Source organism: Sylvia atricapilla, chromosome 4 (assembly GCF_009819655.1).
Source record: "Sylvia atricapilla isolate bSylAtr1 chromosome 4, bSylAtr1.pri, whole genome shotgun sequence".
Classification (NCBI taxonomy): domain Eukaryota; kingdom Metazoa; phylum Chordata; class Aves; order Passeriformes; family Sylviidae; genus Sylvia; species Sylvia atricapilla.
This window is the reverse complement of record NC_089143.1, coordinates 72,419,511-72,436,198: the sequence shown is the minus strand read 5'-3', so window position 1 is coordinate 72,436,198 and position 16,688 is coordinate 72,419,511. Positions and strand designations below refer to the sequence as shown.

Here is a 16,688-nt window from a genome sequence, read left to right as displayed (position 1 = left end):
GGACCAAAGGAAACAAAAGCTTTGCTGCCATTTTCATAACCTCTGATGAGCCACCAAACAAACCCCAGTCCTTCCTCTCTTTCAAAAAGCCTGCACATGCACAAAGCAGTCCTGATGCGACCAAACCAAACATGTTGACATTCCAAAGTGAAACCAAACCTAAGTTTAGTAAATATGCAAATAAAAATACATTCTTCTTGTTTGATGTTATTAACTAATCCTCAAGACCAGTTATTTAGCATTCACAGTCCTTTCAAAGGACTGCTCCTTTTGTACCACAGGTTGCCATATTTCTGCTATTGTAGTGATCCTTTCCTATTCAGATAGTCAAATATGGAAAAACAATGGAGGCAAGTTCCATTTCACCAGTGCTTTGGTTTAACAGGGGGCTGCTGAGCTCATATTTCTATTTAATAAGTTGTTATTTATGCTGCTTCATAAAAGGAAAATATTTTCATTTACTAGAGGTGTATGGGGAGGTATAGGAATCTGTTATAATTCCTCTGCCTCAGGGAAGGGAAGGAAGAGGAAAGGGAAGCTGTGATACAGCCAGTAACAAATTCGATTTGAATGAATAGAATGGAATTGAAGGCTTTGATGCTGCTCTGCTTGCAGTTTCATTTTGTAATAGTGATGATGTTGCTGCTGTGTAGCTTTCTGCCATTACTCAAGAAGACTGGAATTTTTATTTTTAAACTGGGGAATCTGCAAGAGGAAGGAAGGAAGGTAAAAGAATGACTTCAGATATCAGCAAGCTACTCGTAATGATTTGGTAACTTAGAGACACTTCAGCAAACAGGTGTGCTGTTCCCCATTTTACTGAAAGCACTGTTTCTGGCTTTTTTCCTAAAGGGAAATCAGATTCTCAGCAGCCTTTCAATTGAAGAATACAAGGCTACACTGAAAATGATAAAACAAGCCATTCTCGCCACAGACTTGGCACTATACATCAAGTAAGTCAGAGGAAATTTTCTCTGGATAATCACTGCTGGGTATTAGCATCACATCACCATCCTGTCACCATCTTTTGTTTTCACTTCTTTTAAAGGAGGAGAGGAGAATTTTTTGAACTTCTAAGGAAGAAGCAGTTTAATTGGGAAGATCCCTCACAAAAGGAGCTATTTTTGTAAGTAAAAGCAGAATAATCAAGAAGTCAGTTAATATTACTGGGTACCCGATTTCCCACCCCGTGTTGCTGTGAACTTCATTAAACCCAGCAGCTCTTTGTGCTCTGGGCTGTACAAGCTGACATTGTCATGTAGGTCACTGAACTCCCTGGGCCAGTGTGCAGCCTGTATAAGAAACTTTGTTAAATTGGATGGGGAGTTACATTTATAACTTTTTTTTAATTTCACTTGTTTTTCTGACTTTGATGTTCCTTGAAATTCTGTATTCTATTTTACTGGTCACTGGGCTTGGTGGCTACATAGATCTCACATAGAGTAATTTATCCCTTTCTTTCTGTTTGTTCTGCAGAGCAATGCTGATGACTGCTTGTGACTTATCAGCCATAACCAAGCCATGGCCAGTTCAGCAACGAGTATGTGTTTAATTTTTAAGATTTCCTAAATGCAAACTGCATTAAAGTTTATTTCCTCCACCCAGTCCTCATTGCACAGGCAGTGGTGGAATGCAGAGCTGGAGTCTCACAATGTGTGTGTGGGGGGCAATAAAAAATATGCTAAGGAGATATAGGAGCCACTCTTGTTTGTTGGTAGCAAGCAAACTTTTAGAGCTCTCAGTGAGTGAAATCTCTTACAGATTGCTGAGCTTGTGGCTACTGAGTTCTTTGATCAAGGAGATAAAGAGCGCAAGGAACTCAACATAGAACCCACGGTAAGTGGCAGAATCACCTCCTGCAAAATGTCTTTTGGAAAGGGCACTTCAGATTTCTCCCACTGACCACAATACAGGACAGCTCCTTCCCCGTCTTCCTTCCTGGGTCTCAGTTCTGTTCTGTGCTCCCAGAGCACCGACAGTGTGGCATTATCTCTGAACCACAACAGACAGTATTGCTTCCTTTAAGCCCGTGTTACTAAATTGGCTAGGAAATACATTCCGAAATTGGTCCCTATTTGCAGTTGTTTGCCTGGTGATTTGGGCTCTGTCAACCCAAAGCCAGCCTCCTGAGGGAAGTCATGCAGTCTGATTCCCTTCATCTGTAAGGATACCCCGCTGTGCTGAGCTTGCTGGGCTGTTGAAGGTGTTGCTTTTTAATTCCAAAACTCTCTCTTTGGCTTTGGTTGGGTTTTTTATTTAATGCATTTAAACACAGAGCTTGTTTACTTATTATCTGCAGGATCTAATGAACAGAGAGAAGAAAAACAAAATTCCCAGCATGCAAGTTGGATTCATAGATGCTGTTTGTTTGCAGCTGTATGAGGTATGGTGCCTAAGGAAGAACAGCAAATATCTGAAACCAGAACTGCTCGCTGGTAGACACAGATTTACAATGAGAATAAAAATCAAATTAAAAACTGGCCCCTTAGAAAATATTTTTATTTTATATTACATGTGGTTTATTATTCTGTTGAAGAAATTATTATTTTAATATTTATAATTAGTTGCATATTTGTCTGATTAATGTATTTTGTCACGATTTTTTTTAAACCTAGTTAAAATGCTGTGCTCTGTGCAATTGGTGTTATGTCCCTGGTTTATATTCTGGATTACCAAGGAAAGTCACAAAACTAATGCTTTGACATCTAGGGAAAGAATAGTTCCAGGTAGTGTGTTGAAAATGTTTTAAAGTTTTAAAGAATTCAGAATTTGTCATACAAAAGGTGACAATCTCCTATGTATAAGAAATTGACCACATTTTAACATTTGCCATCCCTTTCTTTTCCTTCTCTTTCATCACACATCAAAGCACTGCATGACATAAATCACTGAAATGCCTCTTTGTCCTGGTCACAAACTGTATGAGAGACTGCTGGGTCAAATATAGTGTGAAACACAACATAATGATTTCTGGGGTTCTTTTAAACCAGTACAACATTAGAGTGAAAGTCTGTTTATTTGAACTGTAGCAAGCATTTTACAGAAACCAAGGTAAGATAAAGACAGGAGAGATAACTGAATTCTTAAGAACCTTCCACTGAGAGGGACAGGGTAATTATTTGAGTTTTTCCTTCTGACACAATTTTCTAAAAAGAATGTACATTCACCAGTTCAAAGGAAACAGGGATAGAGAATAGGAGCTACTAGCTGCTGTCCCTGAAAATCAAGTGTTTCTGTGCTGTAGAAACTGTCAGGAAAATAAGGCAGCCTTGGCTTTGAAGCCTCAGAAAACTGTCTCCAGTAGGAGGTAGGCCACTGAAAGAAGAGTGAGTGTCTCTGCAAAGGTACAGATTGGACAAAGAGACAAAGAGAAGACACTTGAACAGAACACCTGAGCAGGCTTGAATGCCCACAGTTCTAGAGCCTGAACATCTGTACTTCTTCCTGTTAGGGGAGTGCTTTAACTTTCCATTGATGAAAAGACCAGAAAAACTGGAATGATTTACTCCGAAATATGCGCTGCTGCTGCTATCTACAGTTACCAAGTGACCCGAGTCAAATTGTACCCAGCTCTTGTGTTAGGAAACCAGTGCAGTTAATGATCTACATCTAGATTTCCCCTAAATTTGGAAATCTGAACAAAACACGAGGGACGCGTTTCATTCTCCCTTTTTAAATTCAAAATGGGATGCAATCTCTTTTCCATGTTCTCCATTTGTTTCAGGCCCTAACGCACGTGTCGGAGGCCTGCTCCCCTTTGCTGGATGGCTGCAGAAAGAACAGGCAGAAATGGCAAGCCTTGGCTGAGCAGCAAGAGAACCTGATTAATGGAGAAAGCAACCAAGGCAAACGGCACTGAGATGCTGATTTCACCTCCACAAGCTCAAGTTCACGTAGGAGACACAGTAATAGGGGAGTACTGCGTTTTGCTGAACACTATGAATTTGGCTTCTGTTTTGCCACTGCTGTATTATTTTTTCCACATTTCAAGGTAGAGCATGACCGTGTAGACGCCAAGGTGATCTGAAGACAGTGTGTTTCTTTTATTACATGTGACTGAGATGGAAGAAGACCTCCAAGGGTGGTTTTTGCTACTGCACCCCCCCAAGAAGGTACTGGTGCAGGCGCTGACTGTGCTGAGAGCCTGTTGCTTTACAGGTGTACATAGTTGTTTAGTGATCGTGTTGTGGCCAGTATCTGAAAGACTACTGCATTTTGCACCTTTTTCTCTCCCTCTTCCCATCTTGCTGTGTTATGTTATCAAAGGATTGAGCAGTCTTGCCTGTTCTCTTTCCAGAGGTTCAGAGCAAAGATTGGGACTCACTTTGGGGACGTTATTCCAGCATAAACTATTGCTAACCTCCATCAGAAAGCAGAACTGGGCTCTGAGGTGAAACGCCTCAAAATCTGTGCAGCCAGTAGGGTTTGGGGTTTTTCCATGTTAGATGGATGTCTTAGCAAATGTGTTATTCCAGCTGAAGAAATTTCTAAGGCCCTGTGAATTATAGGCAATGAAGAGTTTTGTGATGGAAGTGTCTGAGTTATCCATACCCAATGGAAACTGCTTGAATGAATGAAATGAAATGAAATGTCATGAAATGTCCCAATGTAACTGACAGGTTGCCATGGAAGAACAGTTCCCACGGAAAGCTGCAAGTAGCACACAGACAAACAGAAACAAACCAGGATTGTGTTTGTACGCTGGTTTTAGCTTCAGTTGGAAGCTGGTTTTAACATCAGCTAAACAACAGACTGGATCACAGGCAGAAGAGAAGGACTGCAAGAGGTGAAAAGCTGAATCCAAATGACGCAGGGAGGGCACGCTCCTGGTGACCATCAGTGACTGATTCCTCAGGCCAGTGCTACTATGAAATGGCTATGACCACTTAGAAGAATGTTTTATGTTAACATCTCCTAAAAATCATTTTTAACATTAGCTGAAAATGATTAACCATTAGCTGAAAATGATTAACCATAGCATCTTGAGGAAATAGGAAAAAAATAATACCAAAAGCAAAAATAGCCAAGAGTACTACAGGGATTTGCCATTTGTGAAGCATTAATGTTGTGAAAAGTAAGAAATCAATTAACTTGCACTAGTTAAAAAAAAAAAATTGATGTATTATTTAATGGAAGATGGTTAATAAAATGGTTTTGAATAGGGAACCAATTAAAGAAAATATAGACATTGGACAAATCCCAAAAAAGGAATACAAGGAGAGTACTGTTCTTTAGGTAGACAGGATAAGGAGATGAACATCAGCAGTCTAAAATGCATTAGCAACACATGTAACTTTGGCTGCACAGAGATGTGCAGATGTTCCAGTGTTTTAATCTGTAATAATGATTTCTTTTTCTTTTAGTTAAAATCAGCAACTGTGTTTGGCAAAAGTGGCACATTTGGCACTGCACTTTGAGGTGCGGGAATTTAGTTCTATCACAATAATCCAGGAAATTCTAGTTGGAAACTGCAACAAATTCTTCCTCCCAGGAGATTGTCAACCCAACCTGTAAGTGCTGGTCAAAAAGACAGGAAAACTCCCCCTTTTTATCAATTTCTTCTTTAGATAAATGATGCCAGAAGCTAAGAAGAGATGAAGCAAATGTTTGAAAATGTTTGACGATACTGTTACAGAGCTGATACTTGTTTTTAATGTAGAACAAGGTATTCTGACAGCAGCATTTCTGCCACCCAAATTATTTGTCACTGATTAAGTCCTATCTCAAACTTCTCTAGTGAGCACCAATAATAAATTGTTGCAGCTGTGAATTGGAAAACATTTTTCCATAGAAGTATTTCTCCTTATTCTGTCCTAACAAATTAAAAAAAAAAAAAAAAAAAAAAAAAAAAAAAAAAAAAAAAAAAAAAGATTAATTTCAACACTGACTAAGAATTCCTGGACTGCTGTTTTGCAGTACTCCATATGTGTATTTCTATGCATACACAGTATGCAGGTGACAGGAGCCTGCCCTGCCACTCCCAGACACAACCTCCCCAAAAAAAGTTTTAGGTACTTTTTGATAAATAGAAAACTTTGCTCCAGGATCTGCATAGTCCTTGTATAGTCTTTTCCTTGAGTGCTTGAGATACTGAAATATAATTATTGTGCTAACTGGTGAGATACATATTTAATATAAATACAAATAAACTATATGTATATAAAGGTGTATTATTGCTATTATGGTTGGGACTAGTAATTCATGGTGACAGCACAGCAGCATAACTATGATGATATCACAGTTGTAGTGATGTAACTTCGACATGAATATTCCAGTATTTCTTTGCTATATTGTGTGTTCAGCAAAGCTTTATTATAACTAATGTTATAAATGCTACAAAGGAGTGCTGGATTCATATCTTTGATATGAAAAAAAGGGCATGATGTTACTTTTTTTTTAAAGGTTCACTTAAAATGAACAGTTATACAGCATGTGCATATATTTAATTACATATCTGTACACTTTTATCCCACAGAATCTCTTCCACTATAAATGTTGGAACATACATATAAATACAGTTCCTAGTAAATAAATATTTAAATATCATAGCACACCTGTATCTCTATATATTTCTACAAAACCAAAGCCTTTAAACTACTGGTCTAAGAACGTTAAAAGCATAGAGTGCTGTATTTCATGAAATTCAAAGCCTTTGCAGAGTGTTTTACTCTGCCTGAAGGCAAAATCAGAGTGTGCTGGTTCTGTGTCATGGCTTTGTTAGAATCACTTGCAGAAAGTGCTCCTTCCTTTCACAATGTAGATAGGGGACAATATGGGGAACAAACCCCAAACCCAGCCTGGCTGCAGGTTTGCTGCCTGAAGTTCACTACCTTCAGCATTCAACATTTTCAAAGCCAGCTGGTGGATTACAGCCACAGCGCTGTCATGAATTTCATCATGAGCTGTTTCTCTCATTATTTCAGTCAGCTCTCAAACACCTCCCCAAGTTTCTATTGTCTGGCTGTTGCAATCAGTGCGGCTCACACAAGAAAGCAGCTGAAATGGAGTTTATTACTTTGTCAGTTCAGCCATTGTCACAGTTTTGATTCAAATCTCTGGGTACAAGAATTTGTCCCACTAATTCTTAATGCTCCTCTCAATGAAGACAACTAAATTAGTATCCTGCTTGATCTCAGATAGAAATGTGTTCTCTTTCAAGCTCACTCCACAGCACAGTTTAATGCTTAAAATGCACTTTTAGTTCTCACTTTGTTCTGAAAAAAATTACTTGTGTTAATATACACAGAATTACTGATTAACCCTTACCACTTCTAATTGCAAATAACAGTGAGGCTCCTGAGCTGTAGGTACCATTTCTTTTCCAAGAAGTTAGCCATATGTGCAATATTAGCTGTAGAAGGCTGAGGTTTTCTGTTATCTCACACAGTTAAAGACAGTGGGGGAGAAATAACGTAATGCTGATTTTGGAGATGGTGTTAATTTTTAATTAGAAGCAATTTATAGTTAAGAGCAGATTACTCATATCTTCATGGAGCACATGTACAAGTGAGCTACTGGTAGAAAGAAACAATTTCACTGATGATCAGCTGATTTCTCCTTAGAAGAGAGAAGCAAAGCCTGTTTATATGCATCACCCCCTGACAACTGCATGCATCTTTTGAGTTCCAAGCCAATGCATTTTACCTGGTAGTGACATGAGCTGACAAATTCAGCACACTTACCTAATTCACACATCAGGCTTGTCAAAATTACTGGATAACTGATTTTCCAATCCCTTATACAGAAATATAATGAAGAATCAGATCTAGGCCATTAAAATTAGAGGAGCAATCCTTCCAGTTATGCATAAGAACATAGCAAAGATTTTTTATGGGAAAAAAATTGCCTCACTTATAATGAATTCACATGTTTGTAAAGGTTTTATAAAGACCTCATGTTTCCAGCAAATTCATATAGTAGTATTCATTCAGAGTCTTATCTCTGTGATGCTGCAGGTTTTTTCTTCATGTCCATTTACATGCAGTTTACATTCCAAAGGGTTTCAGCTTTATTTCCCAGTTCCCTGCTGCACTCTTTCAGGGGCTTACACTAATTTAAAACATAAGCCTGAACAGCAGAATGAGTTTGGCCCGAGTATGGTAAATAATGAGGGCTGAGTTTTTTGGTTTGGACTTTGACAGGAAGAAGAAACATCACCGAATCCATCCTGGTAATTAGTGACACATTTGCTAAATGCAGCAAATTGTGACAGCAGGGTATTTTGCCTTGGTCTTTGCGAGGTGAATGGAAATTGCACAGGGAAGTTTCTTTCCCACATAAGGACGCTTGTTTCCCTAGAGAAACTCGTATCTGAGTACCAGTGTTTGTAAATGTATTTATGTGACAATGTATTTATGTGACTGCTGGTTCCCACTCGCTCCCACAGCACGAGGCTGCCATGCCAGGGCCTCACACGGGCTCAGATGCCCACCTGAAGTCAGTATTGTGGTTCCCATTTCCCTCAGAGGAGGGAGCTGGGTTGAGCTGCATAGAGAGTGAAAGAATGGGTCAAATCCACCTTTTTTTAACCTGTAAAAAGGGACCAAACCCTTACCCTTGGTGACAGCTGCCTCACCTGCTCCTTGCTAGGTTCAGCTGATTCCCAGGGATGCCCAAGGTACCTTACAGATGTAACTGAAGTTAGAATTTGAGTCCTCTTTGTACTCACATGGCAGACACCTGCATGTGTCTCTTAAAGAATGTAGCTTGAAATGCACTGTAAATATTTTTAATATACATTCCTATTATAGTTTAATAAAAACCTTAATCACAGTCACTTGTCACTGAGTTTGTCCATTTGTATTCTATCTTTTAAAAATACCTGAACAAATATATAGTTTCTGGGCACAGTATTTTTGTACTAGGTTAAGGGGTTTCTCTGTATATTATGTTTTGCCTTTAAGCACTATTAAAGTCTTCTGAATGTTATGTGTTCTCTCTTGCTTCTGTCCTATGACTTCTTAGAATAAAGCCAGTTACATTACTTAAGAGACTCATTAGCCTTACTTATTGTACAGCTGCTAGAGAACATAAGGGTCAGCTTATTTTCTGTGGTCAGACTGCTGCCCATTACTTATTTTCTCCTTCTTCTCTTTGTACTGTTTTCATGCTTTTTAAAATAAAAATGACAATGTCAAATTTTACTGTTTGTTATAATTAATATTATTGAGGTGTAATTTTCAATGCCTGTTTCAAACCATTGCTTCTGTAAATTTACATTTCATAGTAACTTCTCTAGGTCTTAGAAATCCTGAAGAGAAAAGTATCTGTTAATATCGAGATACTTCTGAGTACTACTGAGATCAGCCAGCAGTAAAGTATCTCTGGTTTCACAGCCACAAAAAATAATTCAGTGCCACTGACCACTAGAGAGCACTGGAGCTGCACCTCCTGAGAGCTGTCAGAAACCAGAAAGCAGAACCAGCAAACACAGGAGTTAAACAGAGGTATCCTCATCCTCGGCCCCCACAGATCAATTCCTGGGGATATCAATTACAAGAGAGATAGACATAGCCAGCCCAGTGACTTCAACCAAAACTGAGAAAAAAAAATTATTTTGGACAGCCAAAGCCTCATCTTGCACAAATTGCTGATCCTAGCAGTAATTCTGGACCAGTGGGCTTCTTGGCCATTTCTGTTCTTTGCCTATTAGGTCCTTCACAGCAACACTTCTGGCTTGACTTTTTTTAGCTCTGTGCAAAACCAGAAAGTATGTACGCTCCTGACAAACAGCAGGCTCATTCAAGAAGTTATGAAGGGCCAGATTTAGCTGAGCACAAAACACAAGCACCGTTTGCTCGACTCAGCTGCAGTGTATGAGTGCAACTGCACAACTGCCCGTGCATATCTGCAAACATCAGGTCACCATTCGCTGCTGGGACCACAGACTTTCCACCCCTCCCCAGCCCAGTCCCGCTCCTGCTCAGCCTCTCTGGCCTGCTGGAGGTTTGATTTCCCTTTGAGAAGTGGCAGTGTTTAGAGCAGGAGCACAGGGATCCATTTCTTGCCCAGCCCTGGAAAGAACAGGACCTCGAGAGAGGGCATTTTTACTGAAGAGGTGAATGAACACTACACGAGGTCTTTCTCTCCTTGTACAGCTCTGATGCCTCATTAACAAATGGAAAAGACGAAAGCTCTTTCCTCCAGCCACATTTTCAGCAGCAGTGGTGACAGCTATTGCATTTCACATTCCCATGAAACCTCACCCTGTAAGATTTTTAGGAAAAAAACTCACATGAGTGAGTTCATTCCAATAGAAAGCTTTAGGGACAGACTTATGGAATCTGACAGTCACTGAGTTTTAGAACAGAAGCATTTCTTAGCACACACAGAACTTCAGAAGCACTTCAGTTGAAAAATACCCCAAGTTCATACTGGCTGCAAAATGGCTGAAAAATCTACGGTTTACCCAGGCTTCTCTTGTTTAACACCACCAGATTCCAGGAGTAAAACCCACAGTTAAATCCCACCAGGGATTTTAACTGTACCACGGTTAAAAACTGCTTTACACACAGTACATTTGCATATTAAGCATCCAGAATCCTTTTATTGTGGTAGTTAATGAAGTCACTGGCAATTTATTTTACGATACGTAGAGCTTCTTAATGAAAGGAAAGTTCATTTTGCAGATAAGTAGAGGGGTTAATTTGATCAAGGTCACATGGAAAGTCCATTTCTGAGCTGGAACAAGCACCAGAACCTGGGTGTCTGTTCTGCTTTTACATGAGACACATGATGCCCAAACTAAGAAAAGAATTTCAATCTGAAACCACCTTTTCCTTCTGCAAATGCGAATATTTAAATATCTTAGCCGTACAGGGTGCTCTCTTGCTATAATGCTGCACTCAGAAGAACTCTGAAGCTCACTATTTTACAGATGAAATTAGATTCAAGCCACTAATTTGGATAATCACAATAACCTTTCATGGGGTTTGGAGCTATATTATAATCAAGAGAAAAAGTTTACAGTAATTAAAAAAGTTACGTTGAAATGAGCTAAAAGTGCAGTTCGGGTTTTGGAGAAACTGAAATGACTGATGCAGACTTTCAATACCGTACATTCTTAGTTCACTGGACTATAACTTGACCCCACCCTACGATCACATTTCATACTCTAAACAAAAAGAAATTGGGGAATACAGGAATATTCAGATATAAATTTAAATACCCTTCTGACAAAAAGCCCCAACAGGGCAACTGGCATATCAGTCTCTACATGGCAAGTGCAAAATGGCACTGAGAGATTCATTTAACCTTTTCTGGAAAAGCACACTTATTTTTATTGGCAGTTGTTCCCTGTCACCCATTTTTTCATTAAAACAAAGCCAGATTCTATTAGTCTATGTAATCTTAGGATTCATTTTAGCATACAGAAACTGATAAAGTACATACTAAAGTAAATAATAGGGGTGTGACTGTTATTATCCTAAGTTTTGCTTCCAGATTTTTTCAACCTGGATCTTAGTAACTCCTGCACTTCAGTTCTCTCCAATAAAAAAAAAACAAAACCTCTCAAAATTGCAGCACTTTATGGATCAGAGCCATTACACAGGAATTAAAAAGCAGTGTATACAGACAGTTAAGAGCAAGTTTTAAAACCCACAACCCCCTACTAACTAATCACACAAATGGATCTCTACTCACTGGAAATTTCTAGGTAATCCTCAAACGCTGAATTCTCTTGCTGAACAGATTTCACATTAGCAGCATCCAGGAGATCCTCCTTGAACCAAGATAAAAGCAGGAAGTCAGCAAACAGGCAGCTGGAGCTGGACAACACCTAGCTCAAGCAGGATCTAACACCCAGCTGCAATATGTACTGTGCAATGATTTATCCAAGACATGGCATTAGTTAGGCCCCATCAAGCTCCTGGTTGCTAGGCCACCCACTGTTGGCTTTACTGGCATACAATTGTCTATTTGCCACACTGACATAAAATTGAGTATTGTGCTTCAAACGCTTAGTGAAAGTTCCCAGTAAGGGATCCATCTTTGCTACCCATCCCAAGACATAATAAAGGAACATGCAGCAGAAAACACTCATAAATCCTGCACAGCCAGTCTGCATGGCTTTATCAGGGATTCATCTCTTCCTTTCAAAATCAATATTTTCATTGGGGTGTTATGTTTGTGCTGGCACCAAGCCTTAACCAAGCCATCAGTTCCACTGTCCCAGCTAATTTTAGTCAGCACAACTGGAACACAAGGCACAAAACAATGATGATGAACACAAGGCACTGCAAAAGCCCTTTTATCGCCCTGATCTTTGGAACTACACCTTGCTACGATGATCACAGATTGGCAGGATGAGGTTGGCATAACCATATAAGTTAATAATTTATTGCTATCCACCTTATCTACAGATCAAACTTTAAAGTTAGTAAGTTTGTCCGTTTTCAGTGTTCTGAAGCTGGCACACTGAAGAAAGCCAGGAAGGCAAGGACACACCCTTGGCTTTTAAAACTCTCATGAAAGCAGCAATACTAGAAAACAAGATTTCAATGCACCGTCAAAGAAAAAGCTGTAGTTCTGAAAACCACACAATGAAGAGGGAGATACAAGAAGGAAAAAGGTTGCAGAGTATTCCAACTAAGAAAATCTACAAAACCGATTTTAATTGTGATTTTAGAAGGAAAACCAGCTACCACAGGAAGACAAAAGAACTCTAAACAAAGTGTAGATTGTGTGATTCTAGTACATGAGAAAACCCAAAGTCATATTTTGTCTCATTGAGCAACTCACATTATTTTAGGCCTCGATTTTCTACTATATACAGCAGAAGCTGCACTTCACTGCCAGAAAGAAAAAGAGTCATCAGTTTTGTTATGTAACAGCACCTTGGATGAGCTGTAACTGCACACTGGGTGATTTGGTTTATGTAAATATACTACAGAGATCAGGAAAGACTGACAGTGGTAACTGCAAAGGTCAGGATATACAGCAGTGCAATAAAAACAAATCATTTGACTCTTGGAATAAAGTCTGCCCGTTTCCTGAGCTGGCTGAAGGGCAAGACAGGCATGCATTATTGGCACAACATGGGCATGGGCAAACCCACCTTTTGAGTCAGGTAATCCAAAACTGCGTGAATCGTCACCGAATGTGTTATAATGAAGAACATTTGTAGATGCTGCTGAGAATTTAAGCTATATGCATTAAAAAGTGATCACATGAATAGAGACTACCATCCCAATTCTCACAGCTCAGTGCTAGGCAGCAAGAGGAGAGTTTTCTGAAACAACCTGCAGACATCCAGTAAATCCTCTGGCCCATGCTTGTTATGCTGAGCAGAACAGACCCCAACCAAATTATAACGGACAAACTTGTGTTTGTTTCGTTGGGTAAATAATACCACCTCCAGAAGCCTACAGACTCTGCCACAAGCTTGAAGATGCAACTGAGATAGAAAATGTCAAGCAATGCTGTTAATCATGACTTTCACCAGACACCTGAGTCTTGCTCCTCATGATGGACAGAACGAATGGACTAGCAATTGTTAATGGAGATGAGCAGTATTCTGAGGGCAATCAGAGACAATTCAGCAAGCAGCGTGGTCAGGACTGGGAATCTGATTAAACTGCAGGAACCCCCTCTTTGGAGAGGTCAGTGCACCAGTTGAGCTTTACTCAGCCACATCATCCCGTAAATTGCTCCCCAGATAAGGCAGCACATAAATTCCCTGTGCAAAGGCTGGTCCCTGCAGAGCAGCCCTCCTGCAGGCACAGCCATGGCATTCGACGGCACCTGGAAAATTGACAGGAATGAGAACTATGAGAAGTTCATGGAGGCAATGGGTAAGGCTCATCTTTCCAACCCCTCCTGCAGGAAAAATATCGCTCCAGCTGGATACAGACTCCAGCAGCCTGCCCCTTCACTCTTGGCTGCTCTGCCACTGCATTTGTTTTCAAAAGATCCTGGGGCACTGGGGGGAAGATGCTGAGAAATGTTCTGATTTTAATTACACCGTGTTAATCTTAAGCATCTTAACTAACTCCAAATTTCTTTCAGCAGAAAAAAGAATCTCTAGGTCTAGATCTGAGGAAATGGCTCAGACAACTTGAGTGGATAAACTTTAATCAGAATTCTATAGCTGGACTATTATTTTGACAACATCAAACTAGTTTAAAAATTACACAGAGAGGACATAATTATTCCTCAGTTTCAGAGAAGCACGATTCAAGTAATTCTAACATCCTGATATTTACTTAAAGTTTGTACAAACTGTGCATTATATGGATATAAATACAACCACAGTTAAGACAGTGATTTGTATTACATGTGCACCAGTGGACATGGTCTGGATGAAACTGAAGGACAAAAATTTGGGTCAGAACGCTGGAATAAACTCACATGGCCACACAGAATTCACTAAAAAGGGACAAATATGATGCTCCAAAGGTTTGGGGTTTTTTTCTGATTTATGTTAACTGATTATTTTTTTAGGTATTGGCATGATGAAAAGAAAGCTGGGAGCCCATGATAATCTGAAAATCACCATCCAGCAAAACGGGGACAAGTTTAATGTCAAAGAACACAGCAACTTCCGAAACATAGAGATCGAATTTACTCTGGGAACCACCTTTGAGTACAGCCTGGCTGATGGGACTGAGCTCTCTGTAAGAGTCCTCCTGCACAGTTCAATGTTTACTACGTGATAATGACTTTGTAGTGGGCAGCTTCACGATGAATAATTTGTCTTCCTAGTTTTTAATTTCGATTTTACTTCTGAATTACGTTAAATTTCCCTGAACCTGACTGTTCAGGAATGCAGCTTAGACACCAAAGCACAAGGGAATCTTTACTGTTAAAGGTTCATCACTGTACCATGGATTCTCAGGGTTCCAGAGAGCCCAAAACGCAGAGCAAGTAGCACTTTTTACAAGATGAAATCCCGGTGATTTGCAATTTTAGTTTTTCTAATACTCAAGTCCACCTAGAGTGCAGAGTGGGTATTTGTAAAAAATCACAAATCTCTGTTGATGCAATTATTTAAAATAAGGTGTATTGACCAGTAAAAAAAAACATCTAGCTTGGCTATTATGCATTTAAATAAGCCAATGGCTTGATTAAAATTTCATTTTTACAGCCTTTCTAAAAAGCATCATTACACTGTTTCAATCTTTTTTCACTTTTAAGTATCCTACAGCCTTTAAACCATATCAGTGTTGTAACTGTTGCAAAATATTTGGTTTTTTTTTTTTTCCCGCCGCAGGGTGCTTGGACCCTGGAAGGAAATAAACTTGTGGGCACATTTACCAGAAAAGACAACGGAAAAGTGCTTAAAGCAACCAGGGAAATCGTGGGTGATGAACTCGTCCAGGTCAGTTAAGAAGTCATTTATACACAAGCTTGTAATAGAATGAACAAGAAAAGTTTTAAGAGCTTTTCTAAAAGTAGAATGTATTTTCTTTAAGCCAAATGACTTCATTTATCTTTAGTTAAAATTTGCCTCTAAAAAATTTAAAACTCTCTGAACCATATCTGGGGAACGAAACTTTGCAATTCCTGCCATTGATCTTCCATCCTGATTTTTTAACAGACCTACGTGTATGAAGGAGTCGAGTCCAAGAGATTCTTCAAGAGAGGCTAAACACTTCCCACACAACTGCATCAGAATGAAGGAACAATAAAAGACCATTTTCTACACATCCTCTGTGTCGTTGTCTTCCCTTTCCATCCCCTCACGACACCTCCCCAGCTGCAGTTACCCAGCCCTGCTGCAAACACGGGCTAGTTCTCTGTGTTCTGCCTTGAATGAACAAACTCCCACGACCAAAGGCTAAAATGTCTTTTGTACCGAGCCCCGCCGAGGTGTCACAATACAAAAGGCTGCAGAAACTATTTTGCATAAGCAGAACTTCAGTGTTTTTTGCACTCAAATGGAAACTTGGTTTCCTTACGGAGGTATTTATACTGAGAAACGGTTTCCCTGTGTATTTTACACTGGGCAAAATTCTGGGAAAACGAAAAATAAACGAGATAATACAGATGGGGACAAGGCTTAAGAGGGAAGTACTGTCATTGTTTTGCCCCAAATTTCTGACATACTTCGTCTACTATACATGCTTACTATACTTGGTATATAAAGACAAATCCATCCCTATTTCTATTGACAGAACCTGTAAAGGAACACTGCTAGCCTTAAGAAAAGTAAGCTCTGTTCAGAAGCACCTGCTTGCAATCTGCCTTATCTCTTTCTAAAATCTCTTAATAGCTCCTAATATTGAGGCTAAAAGGGGTAATAGCTACCTAGAGAAGAGTTTTATTTCACACAGTCCTGGGTTTCTGGTCTTTCCTCTTGAACACGAAAATAACAGCCCTGATTTCAACACGGAGTGAACTGGAAGGGCTGAGGGCGGCATACCATGTTGTGTCACTTCATTTATTTTTATTTACTCCTGCAGCTGTGTGTTGTGCAAATAAAGCGCGACAGATTACACTATCTACGTGAAAACTTTCGCCCGTTTGTTCCTTGCACAAGCTGCAACTAACCTTCAAGGAGAGGCGTGAATCTTAAAAAACAATTTTCATTTTCCTTAACTTCTTCACGACAGGAACTCCCGAAATCCTTCGAAAATTCTCCTAGTTTTTCTCAGGGCATCATCTGCTCTCCAAGAAAGCGCATGGGGCCGAATTCGTCAATGTTTATTCCACACAAGGCGCAGGGCGAGCCCAGCGCGGTCAGACAG

The 16,688-nt window shown here is 39.7% G+C and overlaps 2 protein-coding genes across 5 annotated transcripts in view; both read left to right on the top strand.

The window, feature by feature from the left end:
• The window catches only part of PDE5A (phosphodiesterase 5A), a 45,555-nt gene extending 41,032 nt beyond the window's left edge, over positions 1 to 4,523 (top strand). For all 4 annotated transcript variants that reach the window (XM_066318411.1, XM_066318410.1, XM_066318413.1 and 1 more), the window contains exons 16-21: positions 853 to 953; positions 1,049 to 1,126; positions 1,477 to 1,540; positions 1,762 to 1,836; positions 2,300 to 2,383; positions 3,725 to 4,523. In XM_066318411.1, coding sequence (XP_066174508.1) covers positions 853 to 953; positions 1,049 to 1,126; positions 1,477 to 1,540; positions 1,762 to 1,836; positions 2,300 to 2,383; positions 3,725 to 3,859 — 537 coding nt within the window. In that variant the 3' untranslated portion in view covers positions 3,860 to 4,523. The remainder of the gene's footprint in view (positions 1 to 852; positions 954 to 1,048; positions 1,127 to 1,476; positions 1,541 to 1,761; positions 1,837 to 2,299; positions 2,384 to 3,724) is intronic.
• A 9,188-nt stretch (positions 4,524 to 13,711) lies between these two features.
• FABP2 (fatty acid binding protein 2) lies at positions 13,712 to 15,637 on the top strand. Its single transcript, XM_066316866.1, has 4 exons — positions 13,712 to 13,793; positions 14,443 to 14,615; positions 15,212 to 15,319; positions 15,539 to 15,637. Exons 1-4 carry the CDS (start codon positions 13,727 to 13,729, stop codon positions 15,587 to 15,589), a joined length of 399 nt encoding a protein of 132 aa, XP_066172963.1. The 5' UTR covers positions 13,712 to 13,726; the 3' UTR covers positions 15,590 to 15,637.
• The last annotated feature ends 1,051 nt before the right edge of the window (positions 15,638 to 16,688 follow it).

Bases quoted from the DNA above. Each gene is read 5' to 3' on its own strand.
- FABP2 (XM_066316866.1), top strand. From the start codon at position 13,727: ATGGCATTCGACGGCACCTGGAAAATTGACAGGAATGAGAACTATGAG. The intron at 13,794-14,442 runs GTAAGGCTCATC...TTATTTTTTTAG, and splicing joins GAAGTTCATGGAGGCAATGG to GTATTGGCATGATGAAAAGA. The intron at 14,616-15,211 runs GTAAGAGTCCTC...TTCCCGCCGCAG, and splicing joins CTGATGGGACTGAGCTCTCT to GGTGCTTGGACCCTGGAAGG.